The 23,309-nt window shown below is 36.2% G+C and overlaps 1 protein-coding gene and 1 non-coding gene across 2 annotated transcripts in view; one reads left to right on the forward strand and one right to left on the reverse strand.

The window, feature by feature from the left end:
- Nucleotides 1–500: 500 nt before the first annotated feature.
- CCDC178 (coiled-coil domain containing 178) overlaps nt 501–23,309 on the forward strand; it is a 410,550-nt gene continuing 387,741 nt past the window's right edge. The window contains exons 1-2 of the mRNA XM_078060501.1: nt 501–1,170; nt 19,697–19,786. Of these exons, the coding sequence (XP_077916627.1) occupies nt 501–1,170; nt 19,697–19,786 (760 nt within the window). The remainder of the gene's footprint in view (nt 1,171–19,696; nt 19,787–23,309) is intronic.
- LOC118533192 (U6 spliceosomal RNA) lies at nt 17,969–18,075 on the reverse strand. Its single transcript, XR_004916108.1, has one exon. It is a non-coding gene; the product is annotated as a U6 spliceosomal RNA (small nuclear RNA).

Consider the following 23,309-nt stretch of genomic DNA (forward strand, 5'->3'; position numbering starts at 1 on the left):
CCACCACCACCCTGGAGGACACCCACAACACGCAGGTGATGAAGTTCAGTATACGGTTTGTCATCACTTTCACGGGGGAGGCTAAGAACACTGCAGACCTACCCAAGCTGGTGGAGGGGCCGAGGCAGCTGGCCAGCCAAGTCGGACCCCACAGAGCCCTGCATCACTGAGCAGTGTATCCTGGAAGCACACAATCGCCGGTGCCAGTGAGCTGCACCAGGAGACCTGCCTGAAAAACCTGGAGGAGGTCTACACTGGCATCCCTATCAAGAAATCCGACCCAGAGTCAAAGGTGCTCTGCCTGTCCAAATCCCCAAACCAGCACAATCTGCTGTACGTGAAGGTGTGGCCCTTCCACGACCACCTGGCAGAGGACAGCAACCAGGGCGAGGTGTGCGCCCGCAAGTAATTGAAGCAGCAGGCCACTGTGGGGCCGAAAAGTATGAGTGGAACCTGGCCTAGACTGGCCTAGACCCGCAAGATCTGGTGCTCAGGGGCGGATGGCACCGGCCCAACATCTTCAACATCACCAGGACTGTACAGTACCTCAACAAAATCAAGGATACCATGGTGGCGGGATTCCAGAAGGGCTGCTATGCCAGGAGAATGTGCGAGGAGGCGTGTCTTTTGACATCTGCGATGTGCCGCCGTACAAGGATGCCATCCGGATCACGCCATGGCGTGGCACCACCTTTAGCGCAGCGCACAGACAGCTGGCACCGGGAGGTGCCCATCCAACCTGTGGAGCTCCGGGGACCGGGGGAAGTGGCTGGCGGCCTCTACAGGTTCCTCAACAGGAAGGAGGGTCACATCTTCAAGGAGTCCCTGGTGGCTGGCACCTCCATGTTTATCGTGAAGGCCTACTGCTCCTCAAGGAGTCCTTTACTTTACCGTCGACCGTGGTCCCACCGGGCGGCCAGGTCTTCCCCCACTGCGTGTTTGGCCACCGGCAGCTCCTGCTCAGGGACCCCTTCGATCACAGCGCCCGCCCCCACCCGGTCGTGGTGGAGACGCACAAGCGCAAAGCGCTGCACGAGGGCATTTCAGCCCCACAACTTCCGGGACAAATTGTGGGCGGACCTCCCGGCAGCGCCTGCGCCCTGCCTTCAATGGACCGCGGCCGCGAGCAGTCGCGTTCCTCTGAGGGTTCCCGCAGGCTGTTGGGGCGCCGTGAGGCGCAGCCTGACAGCTTTCTGGGGCGCATACGGTGCCATCGCTCAGCATAAGCTCTGATGCCGTTTCTTTCAGTATTTATCTCAAGATTTCAGAGGTAACAGAAATGCCCTCACAACTAGGATTTATTTGGCCAGTGGGGGTTGGGGGAGGCCGGATGGGACACCATTCTGGACATTCCATATGAATGAATTTGTGAAATACTTGTCTTTGTGTGTCTGTCTTCTATTAAACTAGAATTTTGTCAGGGTTCCGTTTTATGGCTGAATAACATTACATTGTATGAATAGTCCACGTATTGTTTATACATTCATCACTAGATGGATATTTGGGTTTCCACTTTGGGGCTATTATGAATAATGTTCTTATGAGTGTTTGAATACAAGCTTTTATGGGCATCTGTTTTTATTTCTGTTGGGTATACACTTAGGACTGGACTTGCTGGGTCATTTGGTAACTTGATGTTTAACTTTCTGAGTAATTGCCAAATTTTTTTCTATAGCAGCTGCGGTATTTTACATTCCAAACGGCAGTATATGAGGATTCCAGTTTTTCCACACCCTTGTCAGGGCTTGTTATATTCTGTTTCTTGTTTGCTTTTTTTGTTTTTGTTTTTTTAAAATTATGGTAGCTATTGTTACTGGGCGTGAAGTGACATTTCATTGTGGTTTTGATTTGGATTTCTCTAATGACTAATCATGGGAAGATCTTTATATGTGCATACTGGCCTTTTGTTTATCTTTGGAGAAATGTTTGTTTAAATCTTTTGCCATTTTAAAACTGGGTTGTCTTTTTTTTTTTTTAATCCTTGAGTTGTAGGAATTCTTTACGTATTTCAGAAACGAGATCTGTACCAAATACACGATTTGCAAATGTTTTCACCCATGGTAGGGGTTGTATTTTCATCTTCTTGATAATGTCCTTTGTAGGACAAAAAAATTTTATTAGATGAAGCCAGTTGATCTAATTTTTAAAATTGCTTGTTCCTTTGATGTCACATCAAAGAAACTATTGCCTAATCCAAGGTCACAAATATTTACACCTCTGTTTTCTTCCAAGAGTTTTTATAGTATTAGCTCTTGCATTTAAGTTTATGATGCATTTTGAGTTAATTCTTATATATGATTTATGGTAGGAGTCAAAATTCATTCTTTTACCTGTATATCCCCAGTTGCCCTAGTACCATCTGTTGAAAAAGAGACTTTTTTTTTTTTTCTCATTGAATAGTCTTGGCACCCTTGTAAAAATCAACAGACCATAAATATGGGTTTATTTGATGAATCTCAGTTCTACTCCATTGATCTACAGGTCCATTCTTATGCCAGTACCATACTGTGTATTATAGCTTTGTAGTAATTTTTAAAGCTAGAAGTATGATTTCTACAACACTGTTCTTTTTGTCTAATCTGAGTCTCTTGCATTTCCATGTGAATTTTAGGATCAGTTTGACAATTTCTGGGGGAAAAAAAAGGCTGTTGGAATTTGATAGGAATTACATTGAATCTGTGGACCAATTTTAGGGATTTGAGCATCTTTACAAGATTATGTCTTCCAGAATACTCATACAGGGTACCTCTGTATTTACTTAGGCATTAATTTTTTTTTGACAATGTTTTGTAGATTTTAGTGAAGAAGTCTTGCACTTTTGTTAATTTTACTTCCAATCAAAAAGCATCTTTTTGATTCTTTTTATTTCATTTTTTTGTCTGCTTACTGTGGCTAGAATCTCCAGAACAGTATTGAAAAGAAGTGGCGAAGTATGGATATGCTTGCCTTTTTCCTGACCTTAGGGGAAACTTTTATTTTTTACCATAAAGTGTGATGTTTGCTGGGGATTTTTCACAAAGGTTCTTTATCCTGTTGAAGACGCTTCTCTCTATTCCTCTTTTGTTGTGTGTTTTTACCATAAATGGGATTGAATTTTGTCAAATACTTTTTCTGCATCTATTGAAATGCTTGTGTGGTTTCTTCCCTTTATTCTGTTAATTGGTATATCGCATTCATTGATTTTCACATGTCGGAACATTTCTAGGATAAATCTCATTTGGATATGGTGCATAATCCTTTTTTTTTTATGCTGTTGGATTTGGCTAGGATTTTGTGAGGATTTATATCCTAATATTTTTCTTTATCTTTGGATTTAGTTTGCCCTTTTTCTTAGAATGTGACCAAAGTTCTTTTATTTCATATAGGCATAGATAACTACATATTTCCCTCTGACCATTGATTTTACTAAATTTATGTGTCTAGTTGTGTTGTCTTTTTGTTTTTATTCATCTCAAAGTATTTTCTCATTTCCTTGTGATTTCTTTTTTGACCCATTATTTATTTAGGATTGTGTTTAAAGTTCACATATTTGAAAATTTCCCAAATTTTCTTTGGTTATCGATTTCTATTTTTAACATTGTAGTCAAAGAAGATACTTTTTGTGATTTCAACACTATTCAAATGTATTGAAACTTATTTATGGCATAATATGTGCTTTATTATAGAGAATGTTCCATATGCACTTGAAAAAAATGTGTTTTCTGTTCTTAGTGAAATATTATATAGTTGTTTCTTAGGTATAGTTGGTTTATCATGTTTTCAAAACTGTTTACTTGTCTATCTTCTGTCTAGTTGTTTCATCCATTATTTAAATTAGGCAGTTGAAGTCTCCCACTATTGTTGAATTGTCTATTTCTTTCTTCAATTATGTCAGCTTTTACTTCATTTTGAGGCTCTTGTTAAGTTTGTATATGTTTATAATTGTTATACCTTCGTGATGGATTGACCCTCTTACCATTATAAAGTGTCCTTTAATTCTAGTAATAATTTTTGTCTTAAAGTCATCATGTGCAATTCCATGCAGAAACATAACTATAATTCGATCACAAAAAGTTTTTTTTCTCAGTAAAAAAACGTATCTGTTTGCAATTTTTCTGTATAATTCTTATTTGGTTATTCTTTTTGGATAAATTTAAATCATTCTTATATATTATAGTTATTTGACTAGTGCTATCGTCAATCATATTTTTACTTTTTCAACACTCATATCTTTTATGTTTTGCATATTTTTGCTAAGAATTTACTTTTGCCTGGGGAGGAGCAAGATGGGCGGAGGAGTAGGAGGTCTAAATTTCGTCTGGTCCCAGGAATTCAGCTAGATAGGGATCAAACCATTCTGAACACCTAGGAATGCAACAGGAGATTGAAGAAAATAATAGCAGCAACTCTCTGAACAGAAAAGCGACCACTTTCTGGAAGTAGGGACTGAACAAGCAGCAGATCCGGGAAGACTCCTTCCTCCCCCAGGAATCTGCTGGGTTTGGAGACTCCAAACGGGGTTGTGTGCCAGAGATAGAAACAGTGAGCATGGAGTAAGGCTGGAGACCGGGAAGACGGGAGTGATTGCTTTTCTCTGGGGGCGCACTGAGGAGTGGGGCCCTGAGCTCTTGGCTCCTCTGGGTGGAGACTGGGATGCCGCCATTCTCACTCTCGTCCTCCAAAGCTGTATGGAAAGCTTGCAGGGAAAAAAAGCTCCCGAGAGCAAACCCGAGCAGATTACTTAGCCCGGCCGGGCAAGGGCGGGGCAATTCCGCCTCCAGCAAAGACATCTGAGAACCACGGCAACAGGCCCCTTCCAGAAGATCAGCAGGAACAGCCAGCCTAGACCAAGTTTACCGATCATTGAGAATGGCAGAACTCCAGCACTAGGGAAATACAACACATAGAATTCATGGCCTTTACCCCCCTGATTCTTTAGTCTTTCATGGCAAATATTTTTAATTTTCTTTTTTTTCTTTTTTCTTTTTTCCTTTTTCAATCAACATCTTATCAATCCCTTTTTTTAAAAATCTTTTTTATTTTTCATTTTTGGAGTTATATTCTATCCCTTCGTAGTAGTTAACCTTATTTTTGGTATATATATATAAGTTGTTCTCTCTTTAAAATTTTGGGATACAGTTTCTTCTAACAGACTACAATATACCCTAAATTTCTAGTGTATGGCTTTGTTCTAATCTCCTGCCTGAACACATTCTCTCCCTTTTTTTTTTTAAATCCTCTTCTTTCTTTTTTCAACCAACTTCTTATCAATTCCTTTTATAAAATCCTTTATAAATTCATCTTTACAGTCATATTCCATCCCTTCATCATATTTACCCTTATTTTTGTACATATATAAGTTTTTCTTTCTTTAAAATTTTGGGAGGCACTTTCTTCTAACAGACCAAAATATGCCCAAAATCTAGTGTGTGGCACTGATCACCAGCCTGATCATATTTGATCATATTTGATCATATTCTGGTTTTTTTTTTTTTTTAATTTCTTAATTTTTAAAAAAACTTTTTTTTCTTTCCCTTTCTTTTCCCCCAGTTTCAGGTCTTTTCTTCTTCGTTTACTGTATATTTTTCTGGGGTCGTTGTTACCCTGTTAGCATTTTGTTCTCTCATTCATCTATTCTCCTCTGGACAAAATGACAAGACGGAAAAAATCACCTCAAAAAAAAGAACAAGAGGCAGTACCGACTGTCAGGGACCTAATCAATATGGACATTAGTAAGATGTCAGAACTAGAGTTCAGAATGATGATTTTAAAGGTACTAGCTGGGCTTGAAGAAAGCATGGAAGATATTAGAGAAACCCTTTCTGGAGAAATAAAAGAACTAAATCTAACTGAGTCGAAATCAAAAAGGCTATTAATGAGGTGCAATCAAAAATGGAGGCTCTAACTGCTAGGTTAAATGAGGCAGAAAAAAGAATTAGTGATATAGAAGACCAAATGATGGAAAATAAAGAAGCTGAGAAAAAGAGAGATAAACAACTACTGGATCACGAGGTCAGAATTCGAGAGATAAGTGATACCATAAAATGAAACAATATAAGAATAATTGGGATCCCAGAAGAAGAAGAAAGAGAGAGAGGGCAGAAGTTATATTGGAGCAAATAATAGCAGAGAACTTCCCTAATTTGGGGAAGGAAACAGGCATCAAAATCCAGGAGGCACAGAGAAACCCCCTCAAAATCAATAAAAATAGATCAACACCCCAACATCTAATAGTAAAACTTACGAGTCTCAGAGACGAAGACAAAATCCTGAAAGCAGCTCGGTACAAGAGATCTGTAACCTACAATGGTAGAAATATTAGATTAGCAACAGACCTATCCACAGAGACCTGGCAGGCCAGAAAGGACTGGCATGATATATTGAGAGCACTAAATGAGAAAAATATGCAGCCAAGAATACTATATCCAGCTAGGCTGTCATTGAAAATAGAAGGAGCGATAAAAAGCTTCCAGGGCAAACAGAAACTAAAGGAATTTGCAAACATGAAACCAGCCCTACAAGAAATATTGAAAGGGGTCCTCTAAGCAAAGAGAGAGCCTAAAAGTAACATAGACCAGAAAGGAACAGAGACAATATACAGTAACAGTCACCTCATAGGCAATACAATGGCACTAAATTCATATCTTTCAATAGTTACCCTGAATGTAAATGGGCTCAATGCCCCAACCAAAAGACACAGGGTATCAGATTGGATAAAAAAACAAGACCCATTGATATGCTGTCTGCAAGAGACTCATTTTAGACCCAAAGACACCCCCAGATTGAAAGTGAGGGGGTGGAAAACCATTTACCATGCTAATGGACACCAAAAGAAAGCTGGGGTGGCAATCCTTATATCAGACAAATTAGATTTTAAACCAAAGACTGTAATAAGAAAGGAGGAAGGACACTATATCGTACTTAAAGGGTCTATCCAACAAGAAGATCTAACAATTGTAAATAATATCTATGCCCCTAACATGGGAGCAGCCAATTATATAAGCCAATTAATAACAAAAGCAAAGAAACACATCGACAACAATACAATAATATTTGGGGACTTTGACACCCCCCTCACTGAAATGGACAGATCATCTAAGTAAAAGATCAACAAGGAAATAAAGACTTTAAATGACACACTGGACCAATGGACTTCACAGATATATTCAGAACATTCCATCCCAAAGCAACAGAATACACGTTCTTCTCTAGTGCCCATGGAACATTCTCCAGAATAGATCACATACCTTTTATTTCTTTTTTTGTCGGATTGCTGTGGCTAGGACTTCTAATACTATGTTGAATAGCAGTGGTGATAGTGGACATCCCTGCTGCGTTCCTGACCTTAGGGGGAAAGCTCTCAGTTTTTTCCCATTGAGAATGATATTCGCTGTGGGTTTTTCACAGATGGCTTTTATGATATTGAGGTATGTACCCTCTATCCCTATACTCTGAAGAGTTTTGATCAAGAAAGGATGCTGCACTTTGTCAAATGCTTTTTCTGCATCTATTGAGAGGATCATATGGTTCTTGTTCCTTTTTTTTAATGTATTGTATCACATTGATTGATTTGCGGATGTTGAACTAACCTTGCAGCCCAGGAAAATCCCACTTGGTCATGGTGAATAATCCCTTTAATGTACTGTTGGATCCTATTGGCTAGTATTTTGGTGAGAATTTTTGCATCCATGTTCATCAAGGATATTGGTCTGTAGTTCTCCTTTTTGATGGGGTCTTTGTCTGGTTACAAATCAGGTCTCAACCGGTACCAAAAGATTGGGATCATTCCCTGCATATTTTCAGACCACAATGCTTTGAAACTAGAACTCAATCACAAGAGGAAAGTTGGAAAGAACTTAAATACATGGAGGCTAAAGAGCATCCTACTAAAGAATGAATGGGTCAACCAGGAAATTAAAGAAGAATTAAAAAAATTCATGGAAAGAAATGAAAATGAAAACACAACTGTTCAAAATCTTTGGGATGCAGCAAAGGCAGTCCTAAGAGGAAAGTATTTAGCAATACAAGCCTTTCTCAAGAAACAAGAAAGGTCTCAAATACACAACATAACCCTACACCTAAAGGAGCTGGAAAAAGAACAGCAAATAAAGCCTAAACCCAGCAGGTGAAAAGAAATAATAAAGATCAGGGCAGAAATCAATGAAATAGAAACCAAAAGAACAGTAGAACAGTTCAACAAAACTAGGAGCTTGTTCTTTGAAAGAATTAATAAGATTGATAAACCCCTGGCCAGACTTATCAAAAAGAAAAGAGAAATGACCCAAATAAATAAAATCATGAATGAAAGAGGAGAGATCACAACCAATACCAAAGAAATACAAACAATTATAAGAACATATTATGAGCAACTATATGCCAGCAGATTAGATAATCTGGAAGAAATGGATGCATTCCTAGAGATGAATAAACTACCAAAACTGAACCAGGAAGAAATAGAAAACCTGAACAGACCTATAACCACTAAGGAAATTGAAGCAGTCATCAAAAATCAAACAAACAAAAGCCCAGGGCGAGATGGCCTCCCAGGGGAATTCTACCAAACATTTAAAGAAGAATTAATACCTATTCTTCTGAAACTGTTCCAAAAAAATAGAAATGGAAGGAAAACTTCCAAACTCGTTTTATAAGGCCGCCATTACCTAGATCCCAAAACCAGACAAAGACCCCATCAAAAAGGAGAACTACAGGCCAATATCCTTGATGAACATGGATGCAAAAATTCTCACCAAAATACTAGCCAATAGGATCCAATAGTACATTAAAAGGATTATTCACCACAACCAAGTGGGATTTTCCTGGGCTGCAAGGTTAGTTCAACATCCGCAAATCAATCAATGTGATACAATACATTAATAAAAGAAAGAACAAGAACCATATGATCCTCTCAATAGATGCAGAAAAAGCATTTGACAAAGTACAGCATCCTTTCTTGAACAAAACTCTTCAGAGTATAGGGATAGAGGTTGCATACCTCAATATCATAAAAGCCATCTGTGAAAAACCCACAACGAATATCATTCTCAATGGGGAAAAACTGAGAGCTTTCCCCCTAAGGTCAGGAACGCAGCAGGGATGTCCACTATCACCACTGCTATTCAACATAGTATTAGAAGTCCTAGCCACAGCAATCAGACAACAAAAAGAAATAAAATGCAACCAAACCAGCAAAGAAGAAGTCAAACTGTCACTCTTTGCAGGTGACGTGATACTTTATGTGGAAAACCCAAAAGACTCCACCCCAAAACTGCTAGAACTCATACAGGAATTCAGTAAAGTGACAGGATATAAAATCAATCCACAGAAATCAGTGGCATTCCTATACACCAACTACAAGACAGAAGAAAGAAATTAAGGAGTCAATCCCATTTACAGTTGCACCCAAAACCATAAGATACCTAGGAATAAATCTACTCAAAGAGGCAAAGAATCTGTACTCAGAAAACTATAAAATACTCATGAAAGAAATTGGGGAAGACACAAAGAAATGGAAAAACGTTCCATGCTCATGGATTGGAAGAACAAATATTGTGAAGATAGATGTCAACGCTACCTGGAGCAATCTACACATTTAATGCAATCCCCATCAAAATACCATCAACTTTTTTTCAAAGAAATGGAACAAAGAATCCTAAAATTTGTATGGAACCAGAAAAGAGCCCGAATAGCCAGAGGAATGTTGGGAAAAAAAAGCAAAGCTGGCAGCATCACAATTCCGGACTTCAAGCTCTATTACAAAGCTGTCATCATCAAGACGGTATGGTACTGGCACAAAAACAGACACATAGATCAATGGAACAGAACAGAGAGCCCAGAAATGGACCCTCAACTCTATGGTCAACTCATCTTTGACAAAGCAGGAAAGAATGTCCAATGGAAAAAAGACAGTCTCTTCAACAAATGGTGTTGGGAAAATTGGACAGCCACATGCAGAAGAATGAAACTGGACCATTTCCTTACACCACACACAAAAATAGACTCCAAATGGTTGAAAGACCTCAATGTGAGACAGGAGTCCATCAAAATCCTAGAGGAGAACACAGGCAGCAACCTCTTCGACCTGAGCCACAGCAACTTCATCCTAGAAACATCACCAAAGGCAAGGGAAGCAAGGGCAAAAATGAATTATTGGGACTTCATTGAGATAAAAAGCTTTTGCACAGCGAAAGAAACAGTCAACAAAACCAAAAGACAACCGACAGAATGGGAGAAGATATTTGCAAATGACATATCAGATAAAGGGCTAGTATCCAAAATCTATAAAGAACTTATCAAACTCAACACCCAAAGAACAGATGATCCAATCAAGAAATGGGCAGAAGACGTGAACAGACATTTCTCCAAAGAAGACATCCAAATGGCCAACGGACACATGAAAAAGTGCTCAACATCACTAGGCAACCACTGTTTGGTATCTATCACAATAGTTTAGTTTAGTTTAGTTTTTTTTTTTTGAACCTCATAATAATGGAATTATAAAATATCCATTTTGTTGTCTCTGATTTTCTTTGCTCAGTGTATTTTTGAGATTTACCAATGTTATTCCGTGTATTAGTAGTTCATCTTCTTTTTACTGCTTAGCATTATACTATTGCATAAGTACATTGTATTTTTGAAATTTAATTTTCTAGTGATGCGCATTTAGGTTGTTTCCAATTTCCACTGTTAGGAGTAAAGATATCACAAATATTTTCAGATAATTTTTTCTGTGGACCTACACTTTCATTGAGTTAAAGTTTAGCACTGTTTTCGCATTGTAGAGTAGACATACTTAACTTTATAAGAAACTGTCAAGTAATATATTCTTTGAGAATTTTTAAACATTTCAGAGATTGTAAACTAAAATACAAAATGTTTCTGTTGTCTCTACGTTCCCTCTTTCCAAAGTTAACCAGTCCCAATTGCATCTACAAGTACCTATCAACCCATACATCTCTTTAGAAAACAAAAAGTGATGATGAAACTTATATATAAATTTTTGTCTTCCTGTTTTTCATTTAACAATGTACCTTGGACTACTTTCTGTATCATCACATAATGATATATCTGTTTGCTATTTGCTTTGATTTATTTTATTTTCCAGGTATTTGTTATTTTACATATAACATTGTGTAAGTGTAGCTTGTACAATGTGATGATTTAATACATGTGCATATTGTGAGATGTTTACCACAGTAAGATTATTGAACACATACTTAAGTTTACATAACTACTATTTGTTGTTGTTGTTATGATGAGAACATGTAGAATCTTTCATAGCAACTTAGTTATCTATAATTACCATGCTGTATATTACATTTCCAAAACTTATTCTTATAACTGGAAGTTTGTTCCCTTTGACTGAACATCTCATTTCCCCACTTTCCAGCCCCTGGCAACCACTGTTGTATTCTCTGTTTCTATGAGTTTGGTGGCTTTTTTAGATACTACGTATAAGTGAGATCATTTGGTTTTGTCTTTCTCTGTCTTATTTCACTCAGCATAATTCCCTTAAGGTCCATTCATGTTGTTTCAAATGACAGGATTTTCTTCTTTTTTATGGTTGAACAATATCCCATTGAGTTTACGTGTGTGTGTGTGTGTGTGTGTGTGTGTATTGCCATTTGCAATAACATGGATGGAGCTAGAGAGTATAATGCTAAGGAAATAAGTCAGTCAAAAAAACACAAATACCATATGATTTCCCTCATATGTGGAATTTAAGATTCCACCAAATCTTAAGCCACCAAACTCATATATATATGAGTTATATATATATATATTATTGTATATATCTATATATATAATATATATGTATGTGTGTATATATGTATCTGTATATGGACACTTAAGTTGCTATTGTGCTGATGCTGCAGTGAACATGAGGGTACTGGTATCTCTTTGAGATGGTGATTTAATTTCCTTTAGATATATACCCAGATATGGGATTGCTACAGCACATGGAAGTTCTGTTTTTAATTTCTTGGTACTGTTTTCTGTAATAGCTATAGAGTATAAATTTATATTTGTACCAACAATGCATGAGGATTTCCCTTATCTCTGCATTTGATATCTCTTGTCTTTTTGATAATAGCCACTATAACAGATAATGAGATGATATCTCATGGTGGTGATTTGTAGTTCCCTGATGATCAGTGATGTTGAATACCTTGTCATTTACTTGTTTTCCATTTGTATGTCTTCTTTGGAACAACGTCTACTCAGGACCTTTGCCATTTTAAAACTGAATTATTTGTTTTTATGTTATTGAGTTATATGATTTCCTTATATGTTTTGGATATTAATGACTTATCAGATAGATGGTTTGTAAATATTTTCTCCCATTCTATAGGTTCCCTTTTCATTATGATGTGCTTGTTTGTTTGTTTGTTTGTTTGTTTTGTTGTTTTTGTGCAGAAGCTTTTAAGCTTGATGTAGTGCCACTTACTGATTTCAGTTTTAGTTGGTTGTGCTTTTGGTTTTTGGTGTCATATTGAAAGAATCCTTAGAAGATGTCAATTCCAATGTCAAGGAATTTTTTTCTCCATATATTCTTTTAGGAGTTTTATGGTTTCGATCTTACATTTAAGTGTTTAATCCATTCCAAGTTAATTGTTGTGAGTTGTGTAAGATAGGTGTCTGGTCTCATTCCTTTGCATGTGAATATCTAATTTTCCCTGCATTATTTATTTATTTGTTTATAAAATGATAAATCTTTGATTTATTTTCATTTAAGTGTAACTTTTATTTTACTTACAGTGTTATATAGTTTCAGGTGTACAATATAGTACAATTCCATGTATCACCTGGTGCTCATCACAAATGCCCTCCTTAATCCCCATCACCTATTTAATCCCCAACCCCCATCTTCTCTGGTAACCATCAGTTTGTTCTCCATAATTGAGAGTCTATTTCTTTGTGTGTGTGTGTGTGTCTCTCTCTCCCTTTGCTCATTTGTTTTGTTTCTTAAATTCCACATATGAGGGAAATCATATGGTATTTGTGTTTTTTTGACTGACTTATTTCCTTAGCATTATACTCTCTAGCTCCATCCATGTTATTGCAAATGGCAAGATTTCATTATTTTTAAGGCTGAATAGTATTATAATATGGTAATGGTATTTATGGCTGAATATATATCACATCTTCTTTATCCATTCATCAGTTGATGGACAATTTGGCTGCTTCCATATCTTGACTATTGTAAATAATGCTGCTATAAGCACAGGGGTGTGTGTATCCCTTTAATAGTGTTTTTGTATTCTTTGGGTAAATTCCCAGTAGTGCAATTGCTGGATTGTAGGGTAGTTCTGTTTTTAACTTTTTGAGTAACCTCCATACTGTTTTCCATATGGCTTCACCAGTTTGCATTCCCACCAGCAATGCATGAGGGTTCCTTTTTTCTCCATATCTTCATCAACACGTGTTGTTCTTGTGTTTTTTATTTTAGCCATTCTGACAGGTGTGAGGTGATATCTCACCGTAGGTTTGATTTGCATTTCCGTGATGATCAGTGATGCTGATCATCTTTTCATGTGTCTGTTGGCCATCTGTATGTCTTCTTTGGAGAAATATCTATTCCTGTCTTCTGTCCATTTTTTAATTGGATAATTTATTTTTTGGGTGTTGAGATTTATTAGATCTTTATATATTTTGCATACTAACCCTTTGTCAGATATGTCATTTGTAAATATCTTCTCCCATTCAGTAGGATGCCTTTTAGTTTTGTTGATTGTTTCCTTTGCTGTGCAGAAGCTTTTCATTTTGATGTAGTCCCAGTAGTTTATTTTTGCTTTTGTTTCTCTTTCCTCAGGAGAAATATCTAGAAAAAAGTTGCTACAGCCAGTGTCAAAGAAGTTACTGCTTGTGTTTTTGGTGTACTTGTAAATGGGATTGTTTTCTTAATTTTTCTCTTTCTGCTGCTTCATTATTGGTGTATAGAAATGCAACAGATTTCTGTACATTGATTTTGTACATCCATTATGATTTTTTCCTGAGACTTTACTAACTTGCTGCGGCTAGGACTTCAAATACTGTGTTGAATAGAATTGGTGAGGGTGGACATTCTTGTGTTATTCCTGACCTTAGGGGGAAAGCTCTCAGTTTTTCCCCATTGAGGATGATGTTTGCTGTGGGTTTTACATATACGGCCTTTATGATGAGGTGTGTTCCCTCTAAACCTACCCTGTTGAAGGTTTTTATCATGACTGGATGTTGTACTTTGTCAAATGCTTTTTCTGCATCTATTGAAATGATCATATGGTTTTTATCCTTTCTCCTTTGCATCCTGAAAATAAATCCTATCTGATTGTGGCAATTGATTTTTTTAATGTATTGTTGAATTCAGTTTCCTACTATTTTATTGACAATTTTTGCATCTATGTTCATCAGGGATATTGGCCTATAGTTCTTTTTTTAGTGGTGATTTTATCTGATTTTGGTATCAAGATAATGCTCGCCTTATAGAATGAATTTGGAAGTGTTCCTTTCTTTTTGTTTTTTTGGAATAGCTTGAGAAGAATAGGTATTAACTCTTCTTTAAATGTTTGGTAGAATTCGCCTGTGAAGCCATCTGGTCCTGGACTTCTGTTTGTTGGGAGTTTTTTGATTACTGATTCAATTTCTTTGCTGGTATCAGTCTATTCAAATTTTCTATTTCTTCCTGTTTCAGTTTTGGTAGTTTATATGTTTCTGGGAATTTATATCTTCTAAGTTGCCCAATTGGTTGGTATCTAGATTTTTATAATATTTTCTTATAATTTTTTGTATTTCTGTGGTGTTGGTTATTTCTCCTCTCTCATTTGTGACTTTGTGTCCTTTCTCTTTTCTTTTTGACAAGTCTGGCTAGAAATTCATCAATTTTATTAATTTTTTCAAAGAACCAGCTCCTGGTTTCATTGATTTGCTCTATTGTCTTTTTAGTTTCTATATCATTTTTCTCTCTACTGTTTATTATTTCCTTCCTTTTGCTGGTTTTAGGTTTTGTTTGTTGTTCTTTAGCTTGTAAGTTTAGGTTGTTTATTTGATTTTTTTTTTCTCACTTCTTGAGGTAGGCCTGTATTGCAATTAACTTCCCTCTTAGAACTGCTTTTGTTGCATCTCAAAGGTTTTGGGCCATTGTGTTTTCATTTTCATATGTTTCCATGTACTTTTTTATTTCTGTTTTTATTTCCTGGTTGAAGTATTCATTGTTTAGTGGCATGTTATGTAACCTCCATGTATTTGTGTTCTTTTCAGATTTTTTCTTGTAATTGACTTTAGATTCTATGGCCTTGTGGTCAGAAAAGATGCATGGTATTGACTTATCTTCTTGATTTTGTTAGGACTGGTTTTGTGGGCTATTATGTCATCTATTCTGGAGAATGTTCATGTGCACTTGAAAAGAATGTGTATTTTGCTGTTTTAGGATAGAATGTCCTGAATATATCTGTTAAATCCATCTGTTTCAGTGTGTCATTCAAAGCCATTGTTTTCTTGTTGATTTTCTGTTAGATGATCTGTCCATTGATGTAAGTGGGGTGTTAATGTACCCTACTATTATATTATTATCAATTAGTTCCTTTATATTTGTTATTAACTGTTTTATGTATTTGGGTGCTCCTATGTTGGGTACATATTTACAATTGTTATATCTTCTTATTGGATTGTCTCCTCTATTATTATATAGTATCCTTCTTTGTCTCTTGTTACAGTATTTGTTTTAAAGTCTATTTTGGTGAAATAAGGATTGCTACTCCAGCTTTGTTTTGACATCCATTTGCATGATAGATGTTTCTCCATCCCCTCACTTTCAATCTTCAGATATCTTTGGATCTAAAATGAGTCTCTTATAGGCAGCATATAGATGGGTCTTATTTTTTTTCCCCATTCTTCACCTTATGTCTTTTGATTGGAGTGTTTAGTCCATTTATATTCAAAGTAATTATTGATAGATATGTATTTATTGGCATTTTATTACTTGTGGTTGTTTTTGAAGATTTTCTCTGTACCTTTCTTGTCTTTTTCTCTTTCATGTTTTGTTGTTTTTCTTTAGTGAACTATTTGAATTTCTTTCTCTTTATTTTTTCCCTCTTTACTACTGGTTCTTGATATATGGTTACCATTAGGGTTCTATATAACCTCCTCTGCATATAGCAGTCTATATCAAGTTGATGATCACTTAAGTTTGAACCCATTCTTTACTACTCTGCTCCCCATGTTTTAGGTATATGGTGTCATATTTTATATCCTTTTCTTTGTGAGCTCCTTGACTGATTTTTTACAGAAATTTTTCGTTTTCACTGCTTTTGTGTTTCCTTCTTTATAGTGTCACTTTTGGTCTCTCTTTTCCACTAAAAGAGTCCCCTTTAATATATCTTGCAGGGCTGGTTTAGTGGTCACAAACCCCTTTAGTTTTTGTTTGGGAAACTCTATCTCTCCTTCTATTCTGAATGATGCCTTGCTGGATAGAGCATTCTTGGCTGCAGATTTTTCCTATTCAGCACTTTGAATATATCATATCACTCCCTTCTGGCTTGTAAATTTTCTGTTGAAACGTCTCCTGCTAGCCTTATGGGTTTTCTCTTGTAAGTTAATAACTTCTTTTGTGTTGCTGCTCTTAAGATTTTTTTCTGTATCACCAAATTTTGCAAGTTTAATTACATTATGTCTTGGTGTGAATCTGCTTTTATTGATTTTGATGAGAGTTCTCTGTGCCTCCTGGATCTGGATATCTGTTTACTTTCCAGATTAGGGATGTTTTCAGCTATTATAAACTATAAATAAATTTTATGCCCCCTTTCTCTCTCTTCTTCTGGGACTCCTATAATATAAAAGTTATTAATTATGTTTAGTGGGGTCACTGTGTTCCCTAAATCTATTTTCATTTTGTGTAATTCTTTTGTCTCTCTTTTGTTCAGCTTGATTACTTTCCATTACTCTGTGTTGTAATTCGTTCCTCTGCTTCTGCCATCCTGCTATTCATTTCATCAAGTATTTTTTTTTTCATTTATTGAGCCCTTTTTCTCATCTATGTTATTCCTTATCTCTGTGTTGAGAGTCTCATTCATGTCCTCTACTCTTTTCTCAAGTCCGGTATCCTTATGATCATTGCCCCCCTCAGAGCTGGCCTGCTTAGGTTCCACTAACACCAGAGTGAGCAAGGACAGCCCACAGCAGGCAGAGAGTCAGTGTAGACAAGTGCACTGAAAGGAAAAGTGACTCAGACACAATAGCAGGGAATAAGCACATACATAGGATACTCTCCTGAAGTGCCAGGTTCTGGTAAACAGGGGACATCGCACTGCAGGGCATTCCAGGACCCCCTCTTCATAAAGCCAATACTTTCAAGAGCAGATAACATAGCTGACTTTCTTAAAACACTGAAATAGATACAAGAGAGGGAGACAAAATGAGGAGATAGAGAAATTTATCCCAAATGAAGGAACAGGACAAGACCCCAGCCAGAGATCTAAGCAAAACAGATATAAATAATGCCTGATAGAGAATTTAAAGCAAGGATCACAAGGAATTTGGGACTTGGGTGGTGCCCAAGATGATTTATGGAAGAGACTGTCCCGTCTCCTTTGTCAAGTATTGGTTCATCATATATGCATGTTTTTTTTCTGGGCTCTCTATTCTGTTCTCCTGATTTTTGCGTTATGTTTTTATGCCAGTACCATACTTTCTTGATTATTATAGCTTTGTAATATAGTTTGAAATAATGAAGTGTGATGCCTCCAGCTTTGTTCTTTTTTTCTCATGGTTGCTTTGGCTCTGCAGGATCTTTTGTGGATCCATAAGAATTTTAGAATTTTTTGTCTGTTTCTGTGGGAAATGCCATTGGATTTTGATAGGGTTTGATTGAATGGACATTTTAACAAAATTTACTCTGCTGATCCATGAGCACAGGATATCTCTCCATCTATTTGTGTTCTTCAGTTTCTTTCATCAATGTCTTATAGTTTTTGATGTATAAATCTTTCACTATCTTGGTTAAATTTATCCTAAGTATTTTATTCTTTTCATGCTATTGTATTTGTGTGTCATCCTTACGCAGGGGCAATGCTAATTTTCTCTGTATTGTTGCAATTTTAGTATATGTGCTGTGGAAGCAAGCACTTTTTCATGCTATTATACATGGGATTGTTTTGTCTGATAGAAGTATAGGTACCTCTCATCTCTCTTTCCATTTGCATGGAATATATTTTTCCATCCCTTCACTTTGAGCCTTATGTGTCTTTAAAACTGAAATGAGTCTTTAGTAGCATATAGTTGGGTCTTTTTTAAAAAAATCCATTCAGCCACTCTATGCCATTTGTTTGGAGAACTTTATTTATATTTAAAATGATTATTGGAAAAATAAATAAAATTATTATCGGTAGGTAAGGACTTAGTAATGCCATCTTGTTGATTATTTGCTGTCTGTTTTATATTTCTTTTGTTCATTTCTTCCTCTCTTCCTGTCTTTCTTTATGAATTGATGATTTTCCATAGTGGTATACTCTGATTCCCTTCTTCTTCTCTTGTGTATCTACTATAGGTTTTGCTTTGTGGTTACGTTAAGGCTTACACAAAACATTTTATAGTTATAATAGTATACTTTAAGCTGATTAACAACTTCAATCATATACAAAAACTCTACCCTTTTACGCTTTCCTTTTTATGTTTCTGATGTCACAATTTACATCTTTTTATATTGTGTATCCATTAGTAAGTTATTGCAGCTATAGCTATTTTCATGTTTCTTTATATACTAGAGTTAAGCAATTAGCACATCACTATATTATAGTATTGGAGTATTCTGAAATTGACATATACTTATTTTTACTGATGTGTTTTATTCTTTCAAATGTTATTAATTAAAGTCTTTTCATTTCTGCTTGAAGAGCTCCTTTCAGCATATCTTGTAAGGCAGATCTGGTGGTGATGAACTCCCTCACTTCGTGCTTATCTGGGAAACACTTTCTCTCTTTCATTTTAGAAGGAAAACTTTGCTGGCAAAGCTCATGGGGTCCTCTGCAGAGCAGGCCACTGGGAATTGTGATCACTTTCTTTGTATGACATATTAGTAGCCTCTGCCCTTCTTCCTTGTTTGAAGCCATTTCCATAAGTCTTGCCTTTGCCTGTCTCTGAGTAAGATTAAACTAGAACAGGTCGTTTGTGCAGTGCCCTAAAAGGGCGTGGAAGCTGTTCTCTCACCCTGTTCTCCCTTTCCCAGTGTGGGGAACTATTTCAAGCTGGAGTATTCCCTCTTGGTGCTGAGCAATGTTGGCCTGGTGAATGGGATGATGCAGTCAAAATGAAACTGTCTTCCTTCCCTTTTTGTGAGATTATTCACAGGCTTTTTTGTTCCACTGTGTTGCTGAAGTTTGTTGAATGGATTCCTGAGCTCTCCCAGAACTATTTTTGTTTGTTCATAGCCATCTAACTATTGAACTTCATTGTAGGATGGAGGCTAGAGTCTCCTACTCCATTGTTTTGGCGATGTCACTCTGGACAGTCTCTTGATGTTTGCTTTTAATAGATGAATGCTATTTTGAATACCTTCTTTTGAGAGTTAACCCAACTGAAGGACCAGAGAAAACATCTAAATATATTCTACTGGGGGTTTTGGATAATATTTGAATTATAGTTGCTTTTGCAAGGACAATACTTTTACAACATAGTTTTACATATTATTTTGCTTATTTAAAAAATTTATATTAACTGCTCATTGTAATTTTTGTTTTCTTTTTAAAAGACAATGCCGTATCACAAGCTTTGGTTCTGTTTGGTGCCCCTAAGGAAGGCATTGAGATTTTTCATGAAAATAAAATGACAAATACTGAAGGTAAGGACTGAATGTAAGTTACATAGTTACCTTTGTAAGCTATATTTACATTTAGCATTAGTTTGTGATGTCCATATGATATTCTTATTAAGAAATGAATCATTAATGTCACTAATAGTTAACATAGTAATGATATGTAATATTAAAAGTACAATATTATAATCTATTTTATTAATAATATATTAATTATATTTAAGCTGTAAGAATTTTTTATAATTTCAGAAATGTTGAATTTTTAAAATAAACATTTTCTTTATTGCTTATGCCAAGACTAGCAGGTGCTAGATCCTTTCCAGTTCATTGAGGATATGTTTCTTAGAAGAAAAAAGAAGCAGGACTAATATTTTCATGGTGTGAAATCCAGAATTAAGAATCTATAAAACATTAGCTCTTGCAAGTGTTTCTGATACTGTATGTGGAAAGAGGTAGAAAGAGATGACAAAATGCATAGATTTCATGTATAGGGGCTCATGCTTATTTATTTTCAGTTTATTTTGTTGAAGAACTCTATATTAATCAAAAAATTCTAATCTTGATTTTGGTAAACTTCTGCTCTGGAGATTTTCAGTTTGACAGGATAAAATTGGGATAAGGTGACATTCTGATTCTTTATCTATTTCTCTCTGATATCTTTATCTTCTCTCTCTCTAGAAATGTTTATTAGAATTTTAATCTCCTGGCTTAGGGTTTATTGCCATAGTTTGGGACAAGCTTTTTAAAATATCAAATGATTGGTTTATGAAACAGTTAATTCAAGACACTGGAATATACATGTGCTAGTACGATATAGAGTTATTTAAGACATGATCCTTATATGGAGTGTATAATCTTGCAGGCCAGATAAAATATAACTGTAAACAATTAGTACAACACAACAGAAAAGAATGGCTATATAGAGTAATAGCAGAGATGGCACAAGGTAATTAAAAGTTTCTGTACCCAATTCCAATGTATAAGCATGGGGTCTTCCCACTACCAAGCAATTCTTGGACATGATCAAGGGTCCTACAATTCAGCTCAGTTCTGACACTGTCTACCTGGAAATAGAGTTAGGTCCCACAAGTTAAGGGTTTAGTGCTTCAAGGCTTCCCCTCCCCCCACTGTAGAGGCCAATCAAAGGTCCAGGTTATCACCTGTGCTTCTGACCAACTACTAGAGGTTCCAGTGAAACCCCCTCCTTGGGTTTGCTAGAATGGCTCCCAGAACTCAGAAAAACATTTTTACTTACTAGATTACTGGTTTATTTAAAAAGGATATAACTTGGGAACAGCTAGGTGGAAGAAATGTATAGAGTAAAGTAGTGGAAAGGGTACAGATCTTCCATGCCCTCTTTGAGTTTGCACTCTCCGCAAATCTGCACCTGTTCACCAACCTGGAAGCTCTCCAAACCCTGTCCTTTTGGGTTTTTGTGGAGTCGTCTTTATATAGGCATGATTGATTAAATCATTGGACATTGGCAATTGATTCAACCCTCCAGCCCCTCTCCCTTCCCTGGAGGTCTGGAATGGGACTAAAAGTTCCAATTCTCCAATCATGTTCTAACTTTCCAATCATATTTCTTCCCATTCTCTTGCTTGTCTTTTCATTCATTTAAATATCTGTTTGAGGAGTTGAATGTTTTGTCTTTGATGAAGTCTAATTTATTATTTTTTCTTTTATGTTTCTTCTCCCTCCATTCCTTCCTTCTTTCCTTTCTGCCTTCCTGCCTGCCTGCCTGCCTGTACTTTAAAGATATTTTTCTATTACATTCTGGCTTGCATTTTTTTTCTGATAAGAAATGTAGCAGTTATTCATACCCATGTTCCCATTATGTTGTTCCCTTTTGTTCTCTGGCTACTTTAAAGAATTCCTTTTTATTATTGTTTTTCAGTAATTTGACTGTGATATTCCCAGATGTAGTTAGTTCTCTTGATATTTTAATTGTTTGGGATTTGCTGAGCTTCTTAGATATGTAAGTGTTTTTTCATCAAATTGTGAAATAATGTGGCCATTATTTCTACAAATATTTTTCACTCCAAATTTCTTGTTTTTGAAGAACCTTAACCTTACACGTTAGATTATTTGATTTTTGTCACACAGTTTTTTGAGGATCTGTTCTTTTTTCATTTTCTTTCTGTTCTTTAGATTGGATGATTTCTGTCATTTCATCTACACATTCACTGAGTCTTTACCCTGTCCATTTGTTGTCAAGGCCAACCAATATATTTGTTAATTTAAATTTTCATATTTGCAGTTCTAGAATTTCCATTTGGTTCATTTTCATAGTTTTCATTTTTATACTAATCTTCTTATATGTTCACTTATTAAGGCCATATTTTCCTTTAATTACTTGAACATACTTTTTTTTTACTTTTTTGAACATATTTATAATAGCTACTTTAAAATCTTTGCTGTATATAGATAGCTTCTGGGCCAACTTGGTTTCGGTTTCTACTGATTTTTTTCTAGACTTTTAAAACACACTTTCCTGTTTCTTTGTATGATTTAATACTGGATATTTGTGTAGTACATTGTGAAGACTCTGGATTCTGTTATCTTTCTCTGAAGGAAATTGATTCTTTTTCTAGCAGACAGCTCAGTCAGTCATTTGATCAACTTAAAAGTAGTATATGCTTGGTTTTATGCAAAAGTGAAGATATGTATATATGTGTGTCTACACACACATTCACACACACACACACACACACACACACACACACACACGGAATTTACCAATCCCCTCTAATTTGGCTAAATTCTATCTCCTCCACATATTATATTATAGCTTGATTTTAAACTTTTTTGGGTGGGTCTAGAGGAGGCTCTTACTCTAATGTACAGTCCTTCTTCCTAAGCTGTAACACAAGAGAGTGTTCTGAGGCATTGATGAAATCTCTACATTCTGTCAGTACTGGACTTCTAAGGTTTTCTCCTCATCCCTCGCCAATACGCTTTCACCAACACCACTCAGCCTCTAGTGTTTTTGTTCCTTTCTCAATCCCATAGCGTATATTCTCTATTAACCTTCAGGTAATTTTGCTCTGCGTACACGTACAGTCTAGCCCTTATCTACAGATGCAGAGAGCACTCTCACATGGATTTCTGGGAGTCCTTCTCTGCACGGCTATGTCCTTTTCAGTTCCCTGCCCTGAAGATTCTGTCTCCATTACCCATGGTACTAGTCTCTGCCCTTTATCTCAGCAGGATTTCCATGCTCTTTTCTTACCCCAGATGTCTATATTTTAGTTGAAAAATTGTCCCTTGGCAGAGAGCATGGTGATTATGGGGCTCAACCTTATGAATTGTCCTTTCTCAGGAATCAAAAGTGGGCATTCCTATTTTCTAATGTCTGAAAACAGTTGTCTCACATATTTTTTCCAGACTTGGAAGACTGAATCTTTATCAGTTACTCCTTCACAGATGGTAGTGGAAATACTGATTAATGGGGTTTGTGAATGAAGATTTCATAAAGTTGAGGGAACAGAAGCCAGTTTACAGCATGGTAAAATTAAAAAAAGAGGGATTTATTCATTCATGCATTTAT

The sequence above is a fragment of the Halichoerus grypus genome, chromosome 13 (assembly GCF_964656455.1).
Source record: "Halichoerus grypus chromosome 13, mHalGry1.hap1.1, whole genome shotgun sequence".
In the NCBI taxonomy this organism is placed as follows: domain Eukaryota; kingdom Metazoa; phylum Chordata; class Mammalia; order Carnivora; family Phocidae; genus Halichoerus; species Halichoerus grypus.